The sequence below is a fragment of the Dama dama genome, chromosome X (genome assembly GCF_033118175.1).
Source record: "Dama dama isolate Ldn47 chromosome X, ASM3311817v1, whole genome shotgun sequence".
NCBI lineage: Eukaryota > Metazoa > Chordata > Mammalia > Artiodactyla > Cervidae > Dama > Dama dama.
In genome coordinates this window covers 79,203,474-79,227,185 of record NC_083714.1, presented here as the reverse complement: position 1 = coordinate 79,227,185, position 23,712 = coordinate 79,203,474, and the positions used below count along the sequence as shown (strand labels likewise).

At 35.1% G+C, this 23,712-nt stretch overlaps 1 protein-coding gene across 1 annotated transcript in view; it reads right to left on the bottom strand.

Moving 5' to 3' along the window:
• Positions 1-23,712, bottom strand: part of HDX (highly divergent homeobox) — a 213,577-nt gene that overhangs the window by 173,100 nt on the left and 16,765 nt on the right. Inside the window, exons 2-3 of the mRNA XM_061136026.1 lie at positions 7,863-8,009; positions 1,058-2,176 (exon numbers count right to left, since the gene is read on the bottom strand). Coding sequence (XP_060992009.1) covers positions 1,058-2,176; positions 7,863-8,009 — 1,266 coding nt within the window. The remainder of the gene's footprint in view (positions 1-1,057; positions 2,177-7,862; positions 8,010-23,712) is intronic.

Below are 23,712 nucleotides of genomic sequence, written 5' to 3'. Positions count from 1 at the left end.
GCCAGAAAGATACTTCCTATACTCTTTTATTGCATTTCATTTTGTAGCAGGGAGCTATAAGATAAAAGGAGTCAAGAGAAGTTGGTTCCTTATATTGGTTGAGAATAGCCTGGAAGCATTTTAAATACAGATACAAAATACTGTGTTTGAAAATGAAAGAGTCTAGCTAGTAGCAAGAAAAAATAGCAAACATTCCTGTCCTGCTATTCAAATTCTCTGAAGCAGATTTTTCAGATACATCTATGGCCTTAAGAGATATTCTGAAGTAGGTTTATACCTCACTGTTGAGATTATTTGAAGCATATATAAATAACTGAATAAGTGAAACAGTAAAGAAATAATACCTATTTTTGCACAGGTCTAAAATTGTTTTAATTCTCACTCTGAACTTATATCTTCCTTATATCTTCCTTACAAAACAACACAGTATTGTAATTATCCTCCAATTAAAAATAAATAAATTTAAAACAATAAAAAGTAAATGTTTTTAAAAAGACAGTTTGATTAATGCTGCACTTAATGTTTTAATAAAGCATTTACTCAAAAAAAAATTGGCTGAGTTATTGCAGGCTCTGACTTCTCAACCATTGTCACCTAGAGCAATGATTGACTTGCCTGGCTATGTACCCAGGGAAGGCACCACTCATCTAGTGACATCTTCCCAAACTGCAAGTAAAAACCATAGCAAGAATTATCTATGTTCAAGAGGATGCATCTAGACAATTTAGTCCTATTTTAGTGCTGAGAAATGCCATGCTTCCCATAAGGCTATTATTGCCCGGACCAGATAATTTTAAATGTTAGGAGAAGGTTGCTATGTTGTAGCTATTATTAACTTCCATGAAAAAAAAGGACTCACCATTTTTAAACATGACAAAGAAAGCATAAAATTCCTTAAAGAGTTGACCCCCAAACTGCCATTTAGAAGAAAAAAAAAATTCAAATTACTTCAAAATATGAGTTAAGTGACCCAGGTATCAAGTCTAGTTGATTACCAACACAATTTTTATACCAACAAAATGTTATGAAACCTTTATAAAACAAACTTACACATTACCTGGTAATTGTTTTGGTTTTGTGATAACCTCAATTGGTTTGATGATGCAAAATGTGAAGAAAAATTACTTCGTGATGGATTTGTATTACTGTACATTGCAGTAGACGCTGTATGTAATGAGGTCCGTGGTGTCAAATGGTATTCTCTGTTTTGATACAGTACATTGTCTGACAAGTCTCTAATATTCACCATTTGTGAATTTGGCATATTTCTTCCTTGTCCAGGCAAAGTTGTACTTTGGTTCTCAGCTCGAAGGGAACTGCCACTTTCATAAAATCTTGAGTAGCTTGGTATCTGTGCTCCCATCAATGCCAATTCTTCCTCTCTGGCATACTCATCATCAACATCTCCAGTCTCCATTGCAATGGACAAACAAGTTCCTTCTGTTGAATTAGGAGGCTTCTGTGGGGCATTTCCTCCCAGAATTCTCTGTGGGTAATCACTAACTGCCAGTGAAAATACTTCACGGATTTCCAAATTTTGTGTTCTGCAGTAAGGGTCTCTAACAGATGATTTTTGCCCACATAAGTTATGTGATGCTAGACCTGTGTGTTCAGGCTTATATGACCTTTGAATTCCAACTGGTTCAATTTTGCAAGGTCGGTGGCACACAGATGGCTTTTGAGGTACCGTCATCTCAGAGGCTTGCACTGAAGAGCTTCCATAGTTTTTCTTTGTGTGATTGTATACAGAATTTCCAGCATTTAGCACACTTGTCTGTCTTGACAAAATAATTGTTTTTTCACCTAAGAGTAAAGAGGCATTTTTACAGTGTGCTACTTGTCTTTGAACAGGAATGTGCAACTGAAACTCAGTATCATTTTTACTGGCTGTTTTTTGGATAGGGATTTTATGTGCTTCTGTAATTTGTGTGTTTGAATGCTTGGTTGTCTCTTGTCTACTTGATGAACTGGCTGGACTGTATATACCAGTTATGATGACATCATTATTGGGCGATGTCCAAGAAGACTGTTGACTTGAGGGTGAAGCAATGTTAACCACATTTCTGACTGTAACGTCTGGAGCTGCCAAAGAAGTACCAGAAACAGTTCCTGTTGTTGTTGCTCCTGATTCAGAATTCTTACTACTCATTTTTCTTCTCTTATTGCCAACCCACGTCTGGAAGGATAAAAAAAATATATATATATATATATATTATGGAAAAGTTCTTAATAAAAAACCAAGAAAATCAATTTCTATGTGATAAATTATATTTCCATTTGTCATAAAATCAAGGCCTATACAAATTTAAAAGAAAAAATATACAGTAAAAGAAAAAGCAAAATATAAGATCAGAGACCATCAGGAACCAGCACGTAATAAATATGTAGAAACACTGTGAATTGTTTGTGAAAGTTGCTCTGTTGTGTCCAACTCTTTGTGATCCTGTGGACTATACAGTCCATGAAATTCTCCAGGCCAGGATACTGGAGTGGGTAGCCTTTCCCTAAAATCTAAAGCCCAGGAGTTAAGAAAAGGTATATAGTTGCTGTTTAGATTTTAGGGGATCTTCCCAATCTAGGGATTGAGCCCAAGTGTACTGCATTGCAGGTGGATTCTTCACCAGCCAAGCCACAGGGAAGCCCAAGAATGCTGGAGTGGGCTTTCTATCCCTTCTCCAGTGGATCTTCCCAACCCAGGAATCAAACCCAGGTTTCCTGCACTGCAGGCGGATTCTTTACCAACTGAACTATCAGGGAAGCCCCAGAAACTTTGATAGAATAGTATTATTGTTTTTATCCTCAAAATCCAGACAATTAATCTGTAGCAAGAACTTCTGTTCAATGAATATATCATAACTTGGTTAATTTAATATTGCTAGGAATTTAGATTACTTTTAAAATATTCACTATTATAAGCCATATTGAAATACACCATTGTACATGCATCATTGTTCTATTGGTCCATTAGAATGCCATCCTAGAAGGAAAATTGCTTGACTTTTTGACATTTTCAAATTACCCTCCAATGTATAAAAGTACTGGTTTCCCCACACCTCAACAACACTTTGCATTATCCTTTTGTAGTATCTGTAAGCCCAGGAGTTAAGAAAAGGTATATAGTTGCTGTTTAGATTTTAGTTTCTATGGTTACTTTCATTGAATTGCTTACACGTTACCTATACCAGTTAAAAAAAACTTAATTTTTATATTGGGGTGTTTGTCATTTTTAATTGATTTATAACAGCAATTTTCTACTAGAGTTGGCAGCACTTTGTCACAAGTTGCAAACACTTCCAGTTTGTCATTAATTTATGGTAGCTATTTTCTTTTTTATGCTTCTATCTACTTACTGAATTTTATACACTGAATATATATTACTTTTGTTTTCTTTTAGCCTTTCTTTTTTCTTTCTTTTTTTGGCCACCTTATTTATTTTTCAATTGAAGTATAATTGCATTACACAATTTTGTTGTTTTCTGTCAAACATCAACAAGAATCAGCCATGGATATAAACAAAAAAAATCAATAAAAATAATACCAGTGGTTGGCATTTAGGATTTGATTACAAAATATATACTTTTATATAAGTATTGTAACAATCTTAGTATTATTACACTGAATCATTATTCCTTTTAAAATGTACAATAAATATTATGCTCTATAAAACAATCACTAAAATTTATAATTATTTTAAAATGCATATCATCTTATAAACTACTAAAACACATTAATCTATTTAAAAACTTCAAAAAATAAATAAGTGAAAACATTAAATGGCCTAGCCTTGCACAAACGTGGTGCTAGGTATATTTGGTTAATTTAATGGGATGTACTTTTGAAGACTGCACAAATCATCCAATTTTCAATGTATATTTTATATTGTATACAACATCAGATGTTGTAAAACTATAAATAAAAGTTAACACTGAATTTCATTATATGTTTATATATATGTATATATGTATATGCTACTTTGCATATATATGCATATATATATGCTACTTTGCTAGGCATAATTTTTCTAATTATATAAGGGAAGAAACTGAGAATCAGAAATATTAAGTAGCTTGTAGAAGGATCTCCTGACCAGTTACTGGCAGAGCAAGGAATCAAAATCAATTTAATTTTGACCTCAACAAACATTATCCTTTCACTTTGGTGAGAAACTTCTGAAATGGAGTTGGCCATTTCTGTGGGTCATTTTAATTTTATAATTAGTACTTATCTAATAATATGTTCCAGAAACAGAGGTGCTCGCTCCATTTTGCTTCACATGAGGCTGTGGAAATGTAAAACTGACTCTTATGTAGTTTACTAAAGAGTAGAAGTGAGGATTACAAGCAGAGAGACAAATGAATATAAATGTCACAAGAGAAGGAGGTAGGGGGAAAATTACAAGATTTTAAAGTATATACTCAAGAGTAATATTTAAAAAGAAATGTTTGTGAATAAGAATAATTTCTATTTATGGTTCAAAAAGGTGAATATTACAAATACTCAAAATAAGTCACTGTGTTATGACTTTTCAAATAAGAAGAATATGCACAGGAAGCATGATGCTTTGTAATTTTAAAATTAAAAAAATTTTCAATTGGAAAGCATAGTGAATTGATAAGGTTTGAATTCAAGATCTACTACATCTGGAGGGCAGCTCTGGGCAAGATTTCTAAGAAAACAAACAACCTATCATTTTCCCATCATAGTATCTATCTTAACACAAGAATTTTAAGAGCAATATTATTACATTGCAAATTTATGGCTTACTTTAACAGTTTTATAGTTCACATATGTAATTACTTAAATAGTTTACTAGATATTTATATCATGTACCCATGTAAAGCAAAATGCAATAGAATATCAAATGAATATGAAACTCAGCTATCTAACAATCTCACTTGTGTAGAATGCAGCCAATATAAATGTCACAAGATCCATGTACTTTACTGAAAGGAAAATCCTTGATCTTAAAACTCTTAATCTTATTTTGCACATAATTTTACCAAACCTGGTATCCTAATCTATAGTAAATCAGAAATAACAAAACAAGAGGGGCATTGGTAATAGTGATTGCTGTTGAAAGCACCTTGATAGCACTAAAACTAAGAATTTTCATTAAATATTACTTGCTAAAAAGAAGAAAGGAAAATCATAAGAGAACTGATGTGAGAAATCGTTAAGTGTCTGGGGTTCTTTAGTAAAGGAGAAAATCACCTCGTATACCTTACCATGTTATAAGCATCATTATTTTATAGCACAGTATAGTAATAGATTTACACAGTAAAACTCTGAGTCAAAAAGTAAAGATTCAGTTATTTTCAATAGTTTATATTCAAATAAAGTAGGAAAGTATATAGTTAAGAATTACTTTATATTAAAATGTTGAAAATAAAGAGATTTCATTACCTAAGGGTTCCCAATAACAGAATTAAATTTTACTAAAAGTCTTCAGCTACAGGATCCAAAATTGACCAATGCATATAGAGTATAAAAGATTCTCATTCCAAAAGTTTCATTGGTGAGAGGGAAAAAAATGGGTTAATCAAAATTGATATGATGAACATTTGGGGTTTGGAACTAATAAAGTGATACTACATAGAAAAAAAGAAAGGTAATGAACTTGGGTAACCTATCCTTGGTGTCCATAAAATTATTTTTCAGTCAACTTTTTAGAAATTCAATGTCTCCAAACTTTTCCTTTTTCTATACTTCCTTCTTTGTTTTCCTGTTCTTTTACCCCACAATATATATAGATATATAGATATACTGTGCTTAGTCACTCAATCATGTCTGACTCTTTGCGACTCCCATGAACTGTAGCCCACCAGGCTCCTCTGTCCATGGGATTCTCCAGGCAAGAACACTGGAGTGCATTGTCATGCCCTCCTCCAGGGGATCTTCCCAACCCAGGGATCAAACCCAGGTCTCCCGTACTGTAGGCAAATTCTTTACCATCTGAGCTACCAAGGAAGCCCAAGCATACTGAAATGGGTAGCCTATCCCTTCTTCAGGGAATCTTCCCAACCCAGGGATTGAACTGGGGTTTCCTGCATTGCAGGCGAATTATTTACCAGCTGAGCTACCAAGAAAGCATATATATATCTCCTAGGTGTTTTAGCCTTTTAAGTTCTTTACACATTGGGATTAAGTTCTTAGTACAGTGAGATTTCAGTTCTTTTGAGTAAAAGCACAATAAGTACTATATTAAAATAATAAGGGAAGATCTCCTTCAAGTAGAATATGTAGACCTATCAAAATATCAGAGGCAGGGGAGGTTGTGGAATAGTGAGTCTATAAACAACTCACTTCTCCTCTGGCTAAAAAGGCACCAAAGTTGTGCTGAAATTTAGATTAGGAAGATGGAGTTTCTGTAGAATTTACACTCTCCTAGAACAGAGAGAATGAATCTATTTTACACCATTCCATATAACTTGCATAATATTTTACTTGCAAACTTGCATTCTAGAAAGTTCCTTTCTTTCATTTCCATTATTTATTATAGATTTCATACCATTTGAGGCATAAATATAAGCCTTTGTATTTCAACACTCTCAATATTCAAGTACAGTCAAATAAGTCATTAGCAGGAAGTTTGCAATAGAAAATTAGAAATATGAAAGGTCCACAAAGTAGCTGCCTAAGAAGACTTTTCACTTTAAAATAATGGTAAAATAAGAGATAAGAAAAGAAAGAAGTTATTGCAGGAAAAAAAAAACACGAGTTTTTACTTATAAAATAGAAATCTCATCAGCTTGAAATATTACACATTTAAAATTCTTCCTAAGGCAATTAGTTTTTTTTTTTTTTTTCTCAAATTTACCAAAGGGATTGCAAATAGGTAATTTAGAGCTAACAGTTGGAGACATTTCTAGTTCTTACACAAATCTGAGTATGATCTCAGCACAGATATCCTGGATATCAGCGCCCCCCTCCCACTAGAATTAATGACAAAATTCCCTATATGAAGATAAATATATCCTTCAGTCAAAAAATAGATTTTCCAAAGAATTCTTATCAAGATATTTTATCTCTGGGAGTCTTTGAATTGTTCCTTCAACAGAAAAATAAACTTAGAGTCCTCTCTGTTACCAAATTAGCCTAATGAATGACAAAGTTGGGGAAGTTGCTACTCTTTGAATCCCTAAATTTTCAAGCCAGCAGGATTTACAGCATTTTCAGACAACCATAAAAGGACCTATATTCTCACTATGAAATCTGTGACTAGTTCTGTTACATTTATCTCTTGCCTCCTCTCTGTCACCTTCTCACTGCCTTTCCCAAATGTGTAGCAGCTCTGACTTTTAATAGCTGAATAACTATGATTGTAAAAAAAGGATATTTTTTTCCCTAGGGATTTTCTGTCCCTTACCTTGTAACCCATTAAAATGCATATATTTTACTTAGAAGGAATTGTGGCATTCACAAAAGGCTAGGTTTTCCTAAAAAGACATAAATACTAAAGTCATAAGTGCCTGATGAAAAAATTTAAATGCATCAAGAAAATATGCAAAGTCCCTTGGTAAATGCATGTTTTACTGATATCAATTTGGAGGGTTATATCTATATTAATTCTAGGTATAAACAAAGCATGAGATCAACAACTAATCCTAAAGGTACCTATAAGTACAAAGGACTGGGATTTTTTTTAAGATGTATTAAAAATGAAAAATTTTAGTGCTTTCAAGCTATTTGTAGAAAAAATACATACTAAATAATTGTTTATTAAAAATAGTAATTTTATACAAGGGAAATTAAGCTATTTATAACGTTAGTGACTTCATATCCTGATAGTTTTTCTCATATTAAGCAATTATTCCTTGCAATAAAAAGTATTAAATTCAAGAGTTTAAGACCTGAATACTTACCCTGACTACACTGAAGTCCAGTTTAGTCTCCTGTGCACACTGTAATATGAGCTGAAAGCAATTTTTACTTTGATTTGTCATTCCATTTTCATAATAACGTTGTAAAATCCTTTGTTGCTCTACAGTAAATACAGAACGTAGATTCATCTAAAAATAAAAGAAGATACTCTGAAAATTGGAATAAAAAATGGGTATGTGTAGAATTTGCATGTTTTTGTTTTTTTAAAATAACTTCAGTGCTTTCAAGTTGCGAGATTTTTTTTTTTTAAGTGAAATATTTTCAGTAATGGGCAATAATTTGTGTGCCAAAGGGAGACAGGTTCTCATTGAAAATTATGCATAATGTGAACACTTATTGAACTTGTTCAGAAAAAATATCACCTTTAAAGACAAAAAAGAAGAAAGCCCTTATCTGGATAGTGTCAGTGCATAAGGAAAAAAAAACAAAAAACAAAAAGCAGTTCTTTCACCAAAACAAGTATTTATGGCTAGTAAAGCCAGAGATAGGTAGCCATACATGGTCAACTCACTGTTCTTTGTCAAGCAAAGCATCTCGCATATGTCTTACAGATAGAAGCTGTGCTCTGGAACAAAAAGGTGCTTTCATTTATTTTTTTCTTTTTCTGGGATAAAGGGGTTCATTTTATACAGGAGTCAAAATCTCTCTTTAAAGCTTAAAAATAACCAGGAAGGTTTAGTGACTGTGAAAATGTGTTTGCTTTAGGCAATACTAAACAAAATAATTATTTTTAACAGCTGTGGTATATAAACCCAAATTAAAAATCATGTACATTTTCCTAAAAATAAACCATGTACTTGCAACTGACATCATTAGGCAAGAGAAATTTTCTTAAAAACACAGTACTCTTCTTGTTAATAGGCAAGATGTTTAATATTATGGGAACAACTCTGTGAATCTCACAAATAAGAGGCAAGCCAAGCTCTTCATAAAGAAGATGAATTCTGGTAGTACATTTTATAAAGAAGAACACATAATTAGATGAAGGCAATTTCAGGTTTCTTTTAAAAGTTGTCACACCAAAACTGTTATTCCTAAAAGTTGACAGAAAGAAAATCTTCTTTCCAAGGAATGAATCCTTTCAAAATTAGGAAAACAGCAGTAACAAAAACAAACCAAACAGAAATCATTCTAATAGGCTGGGTATGCAAACAATTAAGTACACTGATGTGGAAAATAACTTCCCTTTTAAAAATATGTTGAACAATAAAGAAGTTTCATAAAGAAATTAAAGATAGCCATATAGCTATCCAGTGCAATCTGTACACATGGCTTTTTTTCTTGACCATATAAATGTCTTCCTATATAATATTAAGAGATTTGATGAGAGAAATTCACATGTAGAAGAGGGCAGGAACATTCAGAAACAAACTACTTTACAAAGAGAACACCAATGTGGAAATGTAAACCTCTTATCTGCAAACTGACCAAATTTTCAAGAATGTTTGGGCCAGAGTGTAGGGACAATATTCATCAAAGCAATGTTGCTATCATGTATGCCAGTCCTCAGAGCAATTCTGGGTTCCTTTTCCTAAATGGTTCAGCTACAGTCAGGAGATGAAGTTCAAACACCTGAAATATCTCATCTGGTGTGGACTAAGTAGTAAGGTACTTTGGAATGAGATTTGAGGAAAATATAGAGCAAAATTACATTCCCACCAACAGTGTAAGAGGGTTCCCTTTTCTGCACACCCTCTCCAGCATTTATTGCTTGTAGACTTTTGGATAGCAGCCATCCTGACTGGCGTGTAATGGTACCTCATTGTGGTTTTGATTTGCATTTCTCTGATAATGAGTGATGTTGAGCACAGATGTACAGAACAGACTTTTGGACTCTGTGGGAGAAGGCGAGGGTGGGATGTTTCGAGAGAACAACATCGAAACATGCATATTATCTATGGTGAAACAGATCACCAGCCCAGGTTGGATGCATGAGACAAGTGCTTGGGCCTGGTGCACTGGGAAGACCCAGAGGGATCGGGTAGAGAGGGTGGTGGGAGGGGGGATCGGGATGGGGAATACATGTAACTCCAAGGCTGATTCATGTCAATGTATGACAAAACCCACTACAATATTGTAAAGTAATTAGCCTCCAGCTAATAAAAATAAATGAAAAAAAAAAGAACAAAATTACATATGTTATAGTTCAACTATATGTTACAATTGATTTTTTAATTACATAAATTAAGATTTTTAGTTGGAGTTTCAATATCAAACTCTCAAAAATTAATAGAATGAATAGACAAAAAAGTAGAAAAATATAGTAGACTGGAAAAGCACAGTGAAGCAATTCAACATAATTAAGATTTATATAATTTTCAAGCAATAGCAGTATACAAATTCTATTCAAGTTCCCATAGAGTATAAGCCAGGAGACACTAGACCATATCCAGGGACACAAAACAAGGTGCAAAAACTTCATGGTCTAAAGGTATTGAAATCATAGAATCTGTTCTCTTATCACTGTGAAATTATGTTAGAAATCAATATCAAAAGATATTAGGAAATGACCCTTTTTTCAAGTGCATTGTGACTTTTACCAAGAGAGATCTTTGACTTAGCCATTGAAAGTCTCAATAAAGTTGAAAGACTGAAAAAACACAGAGGGTGATTGCAGAGAAGAAAGTGTTTAAATGAGAAATTAATATCAAAATGAGAAATTAATGTCAAAGATATTTTAAAAATCCCATGAATTTGGAAATTAAATGTCTGCTTTTAAATGATGGGTGTATCTAAGAAGTCATAACAAAGAAAATTAGAAAATTTCCATAACGGTACAAAAATGAAAAGAAAAATAATTTTTAATTTATTTTTATTTTTTAAATTAATTTATTTATTTTAATTTGAGGCTAATTGCTTTCCAATATTGTAGTGGTTTTCGCCATACATTGGCATGAATCAGCCAGAGATGTACATGTGTTCCTCATTCTGAAAACCCTCCCACCTCCTTCTCCATCCCACCCCTCAGGGTCATCCCAGTGCACCAGCCCTGAGCACCCTGTCTCATGCATTGAACCTGGACTGGTGATCTATTTCATAGATGACAATATACATGTTTCAACGCTATTCTCTCAAATAATCCCACCTTTGCCTTCTCCCACAGAGTCCAAAAGTCTGTTCTTTACATCTGTGTCTCTTTTGCTATCTCATATATAGGGTCATTGTTACCATCTTTCTAAATTCCGTATATATCGGCAAACGCTAACGAGTATGAAAGAGGAAATTAATAGTAACACAATAATAGTGGGAGACTTTAATACCCCACTCACAACTATGGATAGATCAACTAAACAGAAAATTAACAAGGAAACACAAACCTTAAATGACACAATGGACCAGCTAGACCTAACTGATATCTATAGGACATTTCACCCCAAAACAATCAACTTCACCTTTTTCTCAAGTGCACACGGAACATTCTCCAGAATAGATCACATCCTGGGCCATAAATCTGGTCTTGGAAAATTCAAAAAAATTGAAATCATTCCAGTCATCTTTTCTGACCACAGTGCAGTAAGATTAGATCTCAATTACAGGGAAAAAATTGTTAAAACTTCAAACATATGGAGGCTAAATAACACGCTTCTGAATAACCAACAAATCATAGAAGAATTCAAAAAAGAAATCAAAATATGTATAGAAATGAATGAAAATGAAAACACAACAACCCAAAACCTATGGGACACTGTAAAAGCAATGCTAAGGGGAAGGTTCATAGCATTACAGGCTTACATCAAGAAACAGGAAAAAAACCAATTAAATAACCTAACTCTACACCTAAAGCAATTAGAGAAGGAAGAAATGAAGAACCCCAGAGTTAGCAGAAGGAAAGAAATCTTAAAAATCAGGGCAGAAATAAATGCAAAAGAAACTAAAGAGACCATAGCAAAAATCAACAAAGCTGAAAGCTGGTTTTTTGAAAAAATAAACAAAATTGACAAACCATTAGCAAGACTCATTAAGAAACAAAGAGATAAAAACCAAATTAACAAAATTAGAAATGAAAATGGAGAGATCACAACAGACAACACTGAAATACAAAGGATCATAAGAGACTACTACCAGCAGCTCTATGCCAATAAAATGGACAACTTGGATGAAATGGACAAATTCTTAGAAAAGTATAACTTTCCAAAACTGAACCAGGAAGAAATAGAAGATCTTAACAGACCCATCACAGGCAAGGAAATCAAAACTGTAATCAAAAATCTTCCAGCAAACAAAAGCCCAGGACCAGATGGCTTCACAGCTGAATTCTACCAAAAATTTAGAGAAGAGCTAACACCTATCTTACTCAAACTCTTCCAGAAAATTGCAGAAGAAGGTAAGCTTCCAAACTCATTCTATGAGGCCACCATCACCCTAATTCCAAAACCAGACAAAGATGCCACAAAAAAAGAAAACTACAGGCCAATATCACTGATGAACATAGATGCAAAAATCCTTAACAAAATTCTAGCAAACAGAATCCAACAACATATTAAAAAAATCATACACCATGACCAAGTGGGCTTTATCCCAGGAATGCAAGGATTCTTTAATATCCGCAAATCAATCAATGTAATACACCACATTAACAAATTGAAAGATAAAAACCATATGATTATCTCAATAGATGCAGAGAAAGCCTTTGACAAAATTCAACACTCATTTATGATTAAAACTCTCCAAAAAGCAGGAATAGAAGGAACATACCTCAACATAATAAAAGCTATATATGACAAACCCACAGCAAGCATCACCCTCAATGGTGAAAAATTGAAAGCATTTCCCCTGAAATCAGGAACAAGACAAGGGTGCCCACTCTCACCACTACTATTCAACATAGTGTTGGAAGTATTGGCCACAGCAATCAGAGCAGAAAAAGAAGTAAAAGGAATCCAGATAGGAAAAGAAGAAGTAAAACTCTCACTGTTTGCAGATGACATGATCCTCTACATAGAAAACCCTAAAGACTCTACCAGAAAATTACTAGAGCTAATCAATGAATATAGTAAAGTTGCAGGATATAAAATTAACACACAGAAATCCCTTGCATTCCTATATACTAACAATGAAAAAACAGACAGAGAAATTAAGGAAACAATACCATTCACCATTGCAACAAAAAGAATAAAATACTTAGGAGTATATCTACCTAAAGAAACAAAGGACCTATACATAGAAAACTATAAAACACTGATGAAAGAAATCAAAGAGGACACAAACAGATGGAGAAACATACCGTGTTCATGGATTGGAAGAATTAATATTGTCAAAATGGCTATTCTACCCAAAGCAATCTATAGATTCAATGCAATCCCTATCAAGCTACCAACGGTATTTTTCACAGAACTAGAACAAAGAATTTCACAATTTGTATGGAAATACAAAAAACCTCGAATAGCCAAAGTAATCTTGAGAAAGAAGAATGGAACTGGAGGAATCAACCTGCCTGACTTCAGACTCTACTACAAAGCCACAGTCATCAAGACAGTATGGTACTGGCACAAAGACAGAAATATAGATCAATGGAACAGAATAGAAAGCCTAGAGATAAATCCACGAACCTATGGACACCTTATCTTTGACAAAGGAGGCAAGGATATACAATGGAAAAAAGACAACCTCTTTAACAAGTGGTGCTGGGAAAACTGGTCAACCACTTGTAAAAGAATGAAACTAGAACACTTTCTAACACTATACACAAAAATAAACTCAAAATGGATTAAAGATCTAAATGTAAGACCAGAAACTATAAAACTCCTAGAGGAGAACATAGGCAAAACACTCTCTGACATAAATCACAGCAAGATCCTCTATGACCCACCTCCCAGAATATTGGAAATAAAAGCAAAACTAAACAAATGGGACCTAATGAAACTTAAAAGCTTTTGCACTACAAAGGAAACTATAAGTAAGGTGAAAAGACAGCCCTCAGATTGGGAGAAAATAATAGCAAATGAAGAAACAGACAAAGGATTAATCTCAAAAATATACAAGCAACTCCTGCAGCTCAATTCCAGAAAAATAAATGACCCAATGAAAAAATGGGCCAAAGAACTAAACAGACATTTCTCCAAAGAAGACATACAGATGGCTAACAAACACATGAAAAGATGCTCAACATCACTCATTATCAGAGAAATGCAAATCAAAACCACAATGAGGTACCATTACACACCAGTCAGGATGGCTGCTATCCAAAAGTCTACAAGCAATAAATGCTGGAGAGGGTGTGGAGAAAAGGGAACCCTCTTACACTGTTGGTGGGAATGCAAACTAGTACAGCCGCTATGGAAAACAGTGTGGAGATTTCTTAAAAAACTGGAAATAGAACTGCCATATGACCCAGCAATCCCACTTCTGGGCATACACACTGAGGAAACCAGATCTGAAAGAGACACGTGCACCCCAATGTTCATCGCAGCACTGTTTATAATAGCCAGGACATGGAAGCAACCTAGATGCCCATCAGCAGATGAATGGATAAGGAAGCTGTGGTGCATATACACCATGGAATATTACTCAGCCATTAAAAAGAATTCATTTGAACCAGTCCTAATGAGATGGATGAAGCTGGAGCCCCTTATACAGAGTGAAGTAAGCCAGAAAGATAAAGAACATTACAGCATACTGACACATGTATATGGAATTTAGAAAGGTGATAACGATAACCCTATATGCAGAACAGAAAAAGAGACACAGAAATACAGAACAGACTTTTGAACTTTGTGGGAGAATGTGAGGGTGGGATATTTCAAAAGAACAGCATGTATACTATCTATGGTGAAACAGATCACCAGCCCAGGTGGGATGCATGAGACAAGTGCTCCAGCCTGGTGCACTGGGAAGACCCAGAGGAATCGGGTGGAGAGGGAGGTGGGAGGGGGGATCGGGATTGGGAATACATGTAAATCCATGGCTGATTCATATCAATGTATGACAAAACCCACTGGAAAAAAATAATAATAATAATAATAAAAAAAAAGTAAAAAAAAAATAAATTCCGTATATATGCATTAATATATATTGGTGTTTTTCTTTCTGACTTACTTAATCTCAAAAATATACAAGCAGCTCCTGCAGCTCAATTCCAGAAAGAAAACATTTATCAAAATTTGTTCCATACAGCTGAAACTGTTCAGTGCAATTAAATGCAATGAGGAATCTTGAATAAGGCATGAAAACAAATGGATACTAGCATAAAATTTTGTGAAATTTGAACAAAATCTCTAGCTAATAATACTGTTTTACATGTAAATTTTGTTTTGTTTTGATTTGATTTTTTTACAACATAGTATTTCTTTATATTCTCAGAACTGGATTAGATGCTTCAAACATTGGGAACACCCAGAGGGATCGGGTGGAGAGGGAGGTGGGAGGGAGGATCGGGAAGAGGAATACATGTAAATCCATGGCTGATTCATGTCAACGTATGACAAAACCCACTACAATAGTGTAAAGTAATTAGCCTCCAACTAATAAAAATAAATGGAAAAAACATTTTAAAATTGCTAAAATAATAAGCTTTCTAGATTTTAGCAGTAATACTAGATGCCAGAATAAATGAAACTATATCAAAGTTTTGAGTGAATGTAAATTAGAAATCTAGCATTCTATTCATACTTTAGTCAAATGAAACCAAAATGTTATAAATTTTCTAGCTAAGCTTTTGCACACACACACACACAGTGTGTATAATATTATATATTTTAGAAATTTGTTATGAATTTTATGAATTTTTTCTCAAAAAGTTCATTCTTGACCTGCTCAACTAGATATACCCTATAATCAAGATAACTTATTATCTCCAGCTGCCCTCATTATCTTGGCCGATGGAGAGGCAAGTTATTGAATGCATGAAGTTCTTAATCATCTGTACAAACACCCGGAAAAGAGTTGAAAATTTTTTCATTCTAAAAGTTGGGTTGTTATTTATGTGGAAGATAAAATGACAACCCATTGGATTCATGAAAATTGAGACCCACTGGGTTGAGTGAGGGAAGATAACCGAATTAAGGGATTAAATATCAAAATAACAAGTCATTTAGCTTTACCTCATGAGTCTAATAAATACTCTTTGCATTGTAGCAACCACCGAATATATGCCAGCCCACAAGTAATAAGACAATCTGTGTCTTACTTTTTAACTTCACTGGAGTCTATTTGGTAAATCATTAATTCCTATGAGCATCCATCTCCTACTTAGTAAAATTCTGGATTATATGACTTGGTTTATTTACCAATCTGGACTGTTGCAAATAATTTAAGATATGTCAGCTCATCTTTCTTAGTGTGTTTTTTTTTTTTTTTTTTTGTCTGTGACCTGCAGCTTCCAGGATCTTAGTTACCTGACCAGGGATTGAACCCAAACACCCTGCAAAGGAAGCATGAAGTCTTAACCACTGGACTGTGAGGGAATTCCTATTTTTCTTAAATTCTAAAACATGCTACAGTTGTAACATATTTATATATTTTTAGGATAATGAGACCTTTCCGTTTATCTATCATAGTCATATGGAATTTCTTAGGTTGCTCTCTGCTTTAGAATTTGGCTTTTTAATGAAGACCCTGAGCCACTGGGAAATGATTAAATTATGTTCAGCATGTTCTATGCAACCAAACAGAGCAATGGGTGAAATATTTTAGATATACTGCTTTGGAAGTACTTGAAAAATACAACTTTGAGGAATGACTGTCTCCTTAGCAGTTCCAGATAGCTAAGGCTGTATTTTCACATTGGAATATATCAGATAAATTCCTATGAAATACTGTTTTTATATATCAGATATCATACTTAAAACCAGTGTTAATAATGCCCTAAAATTGTATTAAGTGGGCTTCCCTGGTGGCTCAGACTGTAAAGAATCTGCCTGCAATGCAGGAGGCCCCACTTCAATCCCAGAGTCAGGAAGGTTCCCTGGAGAATGGAATGGCTACCCACTACAGTATTCTTGTCTGGAGAATTTCATGAACAGAGGGGACTGGCAGGCTACAGTCCAGGGTGTCACACAGAGTCGCACACAACTGAGCAAATAATGTGCACTTGCAATGTATTAAGGGGCTAAACCATTTGAAAAAAAATTCATAAGTGCTCATTCTTCAAAAGCCTGATTTTGAAAATGGAGTGAATCCATAAAATCATCAACAACTCAAATAGAAGACTTTATTTCTAATATCAAAACTTTTATTTTTTTATTTTTTATTTCTTTACAAAGGATTGAGTTTTAGGTTAATATAATAACTTGAATATCTTTATCTTGGCCAATAGAACTCTATTAGCATTGTCCATTATTATTATTCACTTTTAAATTTCTTGTTCATTCACAAAGTTGTATCCAACTCATTGAGACCCCATGGACTGTAGCACACCAAGCTCCTATGTCCACTACTATTTCCTAAAGTTTGCTCAGATTTTTATCTATTGAGTTGGTGATGCTATCTGTCTCATCCTCTGCTGCTCCCTTCTCCTCTTGCCCTCAATCTTTCCCAAAATCAGGGTCTTTACCAATGAGTCAACTCTATACATCAGGTAGCCAAAGAACTGGAGATTCAGCTTCAGCAACAATCCTTCCAATGAATATTCAGGGTTGATTTCCTTTAGGATTGACTGGTTTGATTTCCTTCAATCAAAGGGACTCTCAAGAGTTTTCTTCTAGCAGCACAATTCCAAAGCATCAATTTTTCAACACTCAGCCTTCTTTATGGTCCAGCAATCACATTAATACATGACTACTGGAAAAATGATAGCATTGATTATACAGACTTTTGTAAGCAAAGTGATGTTTCCACTTATTAATATGCTGTCTCGTTTTGTCATAGCTTTCCTTACAAGGAGCAAGCATCTTTTAATTTCATGGCTGCAGTCATAGTCTTCAGTGATTTTAGAGCCCAAGAAAATAAAGTCTGTCACTGCTTCAAATTTTCCCCCTTTTATTTGTCATGAAGTGATGGGACTGGATGCCACGGTCTTAAGTTTTATAATGTAGAGCTTCAGACCAGCTCTTTCACCCTGCTTTTTCATTCTCATCAAGATGCTCTTTACTCCCTCTTCACATTCTGTCAATGGAGTTGTATCATCTGCATATCTGCAATTTTTTTTATATTTCTCCCAGCAATCTTGATTCCAGCTTGTGATTCAGCATTTTGCATTAAGTTAAATAAGCAGGGTGACAACATACACCCTCGTCGCACACCTTTTACAATTTTGAACCAAGCAGGTCCACATCTGGTTCTAACTGTCAGTTGTTGTCCTGAATATAGCCTTCAAACAATTCCCAAGAAAAAGAAATGCAAAAAAGGAAAACTGGTTGCTTGAAGAGGCCTTGCAAATAAAAAAGAAGAGAAGCAAAAGCCAAAGGAAAAGAGGAAAGATATATCCATCTGAATGCAGAGCTCCAAAGAATAGCAAGGAGAGATAAGAAACCCTTCCTAAGTGATCATCGCAAAGAAATAGAGGGAAAAAAAATAGAATGCGAAAGACTAGAGGTCTCTACAAGAAACTTAGAGATATCAAGGGAACATTTCATACAAAGGTGGGCACAATGAAGGACAGAAATGGTGTGGACGTAATAGAAGCAGAAGATGTTAAGACAGTTGGCAAGAATACACAGAAGAACTATACAAAAAATATCTTAATGACCCAGATAACCATGATGGTGTGGTCACTCACCGAGAGCCAGATATCCTGGAATGTGAAGTCAAGGGGGCCTTAGGAAGCATCATTATGAACAGAGCTAGTGGAGGCGATGGAATTCCAGTTGAGCTATTTCAAATCCTAAAAGATGACACTGTTACAGTGTTACACCAAATACGCCAGCAAATGTGAAAAACTCAGCAGTGGCCACAGGACTGGAAAGGTCAGTTTTCATTCCAACCCCAAAGAAAGGCAATGCCGAAGAATGCTCAAACTACTGTACAGTTGCACTCATCTCACACACTGGCAAAGTAATACTCAAAATTCCCCAAGCTAGGCTTCAACATTACGTGAACTGTGAATTTCCAGATGTTCAAACTTGATTTAGAAAAGGCAGAGGAATCAAAGATCAAATTGCCAACAACCATTGGATCATAGAAAAAGCAAGAGAATTCCAGAAACAAACATCTATTTCAGCTTCACTGACTATGCTAAAGCCTTTGTGTGGATCACAACAAACTGGAAAATTCTGAAAGAGATATTAATACCAGACCACCTTACCTGCCTCCTGAGAAATCTGTATGCAGGTCAAGAAGCAATAGTTAGGAACCAGACATGGAGGAGCAGATTGATGTCAGGTTGGGAAAAGAGTGTGTCAGGGTTGTATATTGTCAACCTGCTTATTTAACTTATATGCAGAGTACATCATGTGAAATCCCAGGCTGGATGAAGCACAAACTGAAATCAAGATTGCCAGGAGATATAGCAATAACCTCAGATACACAAATGACACCACCCTTATGGCAGAAAGTGAATAGAAATTAAAGAGCCTCTTGATGAAAGTGAAAAAGGAGAGTGAAAAAGCTGGCTTAAAACTCAACATTCAGAAAACGAAGATCATGGCATCCGGTCCTATCACTTCTTGGCAAATAGATGGGGAAATAATGGAAACAATGAGAGACTTTATTTTCTTGGGCTCCAAATCACTGCAGATGGTGATTGAAGTAATGTAATTAAAAGATGCAATCCCATTTCTGGGCATACACACTGAGGAAACCAGATCTGAAAGAGACACGTGCACCCCAATGTTCATCGCAGCACTGTTTATAATAGCCAGGACATGGAAGCAACCTAGATGCCCATCAGCAGATGAATGGATAAGGAAGCTGTGGTACATATACACCATGGAATATTACTCAGCCATTAAAAAGAATTCATTTGAACCAGTCCTAATAAGATGGATGAAGCTGGAGCCCATTATACAGAGTGAAGTAAGCCAGAAAGATAAAGAACATTACAGCATACTAACACATATATATGGAATTTAGAAAGGTGATAACGATAACCCTATATGCAAAACAGAAAAAGAGACACAGAAATACAGAACAGACTTTTGAACTCTGTGGGAGAATGTGAGGGTGGGATATTTCAAAAGAACAGCATGTATACTATCTATGGTGAAACAGATCACCAGCCCAGGTGGGATGCATGAGACAAGTGCTCCAGCCTGGTGCACTGGGAAGACCCAGAGGAATCGGGTGGAGAGGGAGGTGGGAGGGGGGATCGGGATTGGGAATACATGTAAATCCATGGCTGATTCATATCAATGTATGACAAAACCCACTGGAAAAAAAAAATAATAATAAAAAAAAAAAAAAGATGCTTGCTTTTCTTTGGAAGAAAAGCTATGACCAACCTAGACAGCATATTACAAAGCAGAGGTATTACTTTGCCATCAATGGTCTGTCTAGTCAAAACTATGATATTTCCAATAGTCATGTATGGATGTGAGAGTTGGACCACAAAGAAAACATAGTGATGAAGAATTGATTCTTTTGAACTGTGGTGTTGGAGAAGACTCTTAAGAGTCCCTTGGACTGCAAGGAGATCAAACCAGTCAATCCTAAAGGAAATGAGTCCTGGATATTCATTGGAAGGACTGATGCTGAAGCTCAAGTGCCAATACTTTGCCACCTTATGCAAAGAACTCACTTATTGGAAAAGAGCCTGATGCTGGGAAAGACTAAAAGCAGGAGGAGAAGGGAACGACAGAGGAGGAGATGGCTGGATGGCATCACCGACTCAATGGACATGACTTTGAACAAGCTCCAGGAGTTGGTGATGGACAGGGAAGCCTGGCATGTTGCAGTCCATGGGGTCACAAAGAGTCAGACATGACTGAGTGACTGAACTGAACCGAACTGAAGACTTTCAACAACAACAAGCAGTTTTGTCATTCTAAAAAATCCCTTATGTTCCTTCTTTGTAATCAGTCTCTCCAGCCACTCAGACCCTGACAATTACTATACTGTTTCTATTATTTTCACTTTTATAGAATCCCATATAGACAGAATAATACAGTCTGTATTTTTTCTGAGACTAGCTTCTTTCACTTTGCATAATGTATTTGAGATTCATCTGTATTGTCTTTATCAATAGTTTTCTCCTTTTCTTGCAGAGGAGAATTCCATGGTAAGAATACCACAGTTTATCTATTCATTCATTGAAGGACATGTGGCTATTATGAATAAAACTGTTAAAAACATTTGTGTTCAGGTTTCTGTCTCCAAATACTTTTCCTTTTCTCTTGAGTAAATACCTAGGATTATGATTGCTGGTCACTCAGTAAATGTATGCTTTACTTTATAGAAAACTGCTGAACCATTTTCAAAAGTTGCTGTACAAATTTGCTTTTGCACCAACATTCTATGAAACTTTCAATTCTGTACTATATTTATTATTATCAGATTTTAAAAAAAAATAATTTTAATAGTTGTGTAATTGTATGTTATTATTGTAGCTTTAATTTGTATTTCCCTAGTAACTAACGATATTGAACATCTTTTAATATGATTATTTGTCATTCACATCTTCTCCGTAGAAGTCTCCAAATATTTTGCAAGTTTTTAAATTGGATTGGTTGTTTCTTCTTGTTGAACTTGCAGGGTTCATTACATATACTGCCTATAAGTCCTTTATGAGAAATATTACTTGCAAATACATTTTTTCCTCATTTGTAGCTTGTCTTATTTTAGTAACAGTGTATTTTACAGAGAAGTTTTTAATTTTGATGGAGTCCAATTTATCACTACTCTTTCATATTATGGACTGTGCTCTTAGTGTCATATCTAAGAAATCTCTATCTAACACAAGGTCACAAAAACTTTTCCTGTGTTTTCTTTTAGTCGCTTTATGTTTTTGCATTTCACATTTAGGTTTAGGATCCATTTGGAGTTGAAAAGTTTAACAGAGTTTTGCCAAGCAAAAATACTGGTCATAGCAAACACCCTCTTCCAACAACACAAGAGAAGACTCTACACATGGACATCACCAGATGGTCAACACCAAAATCAGATTGATATTCTTTGCAGCCAAAGATGGAGAAGATCTATACAGCCAGCAAAAACAAGACCAGGAGCTGATTGTGGCTCAGATCATGAACTTCTTATTGCCAAATTCAGGCTATAATAGAAGAAAGTAGGGAAAACCACTAGATCATTCAGGTATGACCTAAATCAAATGCCTTATGAGTATACAGTGGAAGTGACAAATAGATTGAAAGGATTAGATCTGATAGACAGAGTGCCTGAAGAACTATGGACAGAGGTTTGTGACATTGTACAGGAGACAGGGATCAAAATCACCCCCAAGAAAAAGAAATGCAAAAAGGCAAAATGATTGTCTGAGAAGGCCTTTGAAATAGCTGAGAAAAGAAGAGAAGCTAAAGGCAAAGGAGAAAAGGAAAGATATACTAATTTGAATGCAGAGTTCCAAAGAATAGCACAGAGAAATAAGAAAACCTTCTTCAATGATCAATGCAAAGAAATTGAGGAAAACAATAGAATGGGAAAGACTAGCGATTTCTTCATGAAAATTAGAGATACCAAGGGAACATTTCATGCAAAGATGGGCTCAATAAAGGACAGAAATAGTATGGACCTAACAGAAGCAGAAGATATTAAGAAGAGGTTGCAAGAATACATGGAAGAAATATACAAAAAAGGTCTTTTTGACCCAGATAACCACAATGGTGTGATCATTCACCTAGAGCCTGACATCCTGGAATGTGAAATCAAGCGGTCCTTAGGAAGCATCACTATGAACAAAGCTAACGGAGGTGATGGAATTCCAGCTGAGCTATTTCAATCCTAAAAGATGCTGATGTGAAAGTGCTGCATTCAACATGCCAGCAAATCTGGAAAACTCAGCAGTGTCCACAGGACTGGAAAATGTCAGTTTTCATTCCAACCCCAAAGAAAGGCAATGCCAAAGAATGATCAAACCACCACACAATTGCACTCATCTCACATGCTAGTAAAGTAATGCTCAAAATTCTCCAAGCTAGGCTTCAACAGTAGGTGAACTGTGAACTTCCAGATGTTCAAGCTGGTTTTAGAAAAGGCAGAGGAATCAGAGATCAAATTGCCAACATCCCTTGGATCATTAAAAAAGCATGAGAGTTCCAGAAATAACATCTACTTCTGCTTTATTTACAATGCCAAAGCCTTTGACTGTGAGGATCAAAACAAACCATGGAAAGTACTTCAAAGAGATGAGAATGCCAAACCACCTGACCTGCCTTCTGAGAAATATGTATACAGGTCAAGAAGCAACCATTAGAACTGGACATAGAACAGCAGACTCATTCCAAATCAGGAAAGGAGTACATCAAGCCTGTATATTGTCACCTGCTTATTTAACGTTTGTGCAGAATACATCATGCGAAATGCTAGGCTGTGTGAAGCATAAGATGGAATCAAGATTGCTGGGAAAAATATCAATAACTTCAGATATGCAGATGACACCACCTTTAAGGAAGAAAGCGAAGAAGAACCAAAGAGCCTCTTGATGAAAGTGAAAGTGGAGAGTGAAAAAGCTGGCTTAAAACTCAACATTCAGAAAACTAAGATCATGGCATCTGGTCCCATCACTTCATGGCAAATAGATGGGAAAACAATGGAAACAGTGAGAGACTTTATTTTATTGGTCTCCAAAATCACTGCAGATGGTGACTGCAGCCATGAAATTAAAAGACACTTGCTCCTTGGAAGAAAAGCTATGACCAATCTAGACAGCATAATACAAAACAGAGACATAACTTTGCCAACAAAAGTCCATCTATTCAAAGCTATGGTTTTCTAGTAGTCATGTATGGATGTGAAAGGTGGACTGTAAAGAAAGCTGAGCGCCAAAGAATTGATGCTTTTGAACTG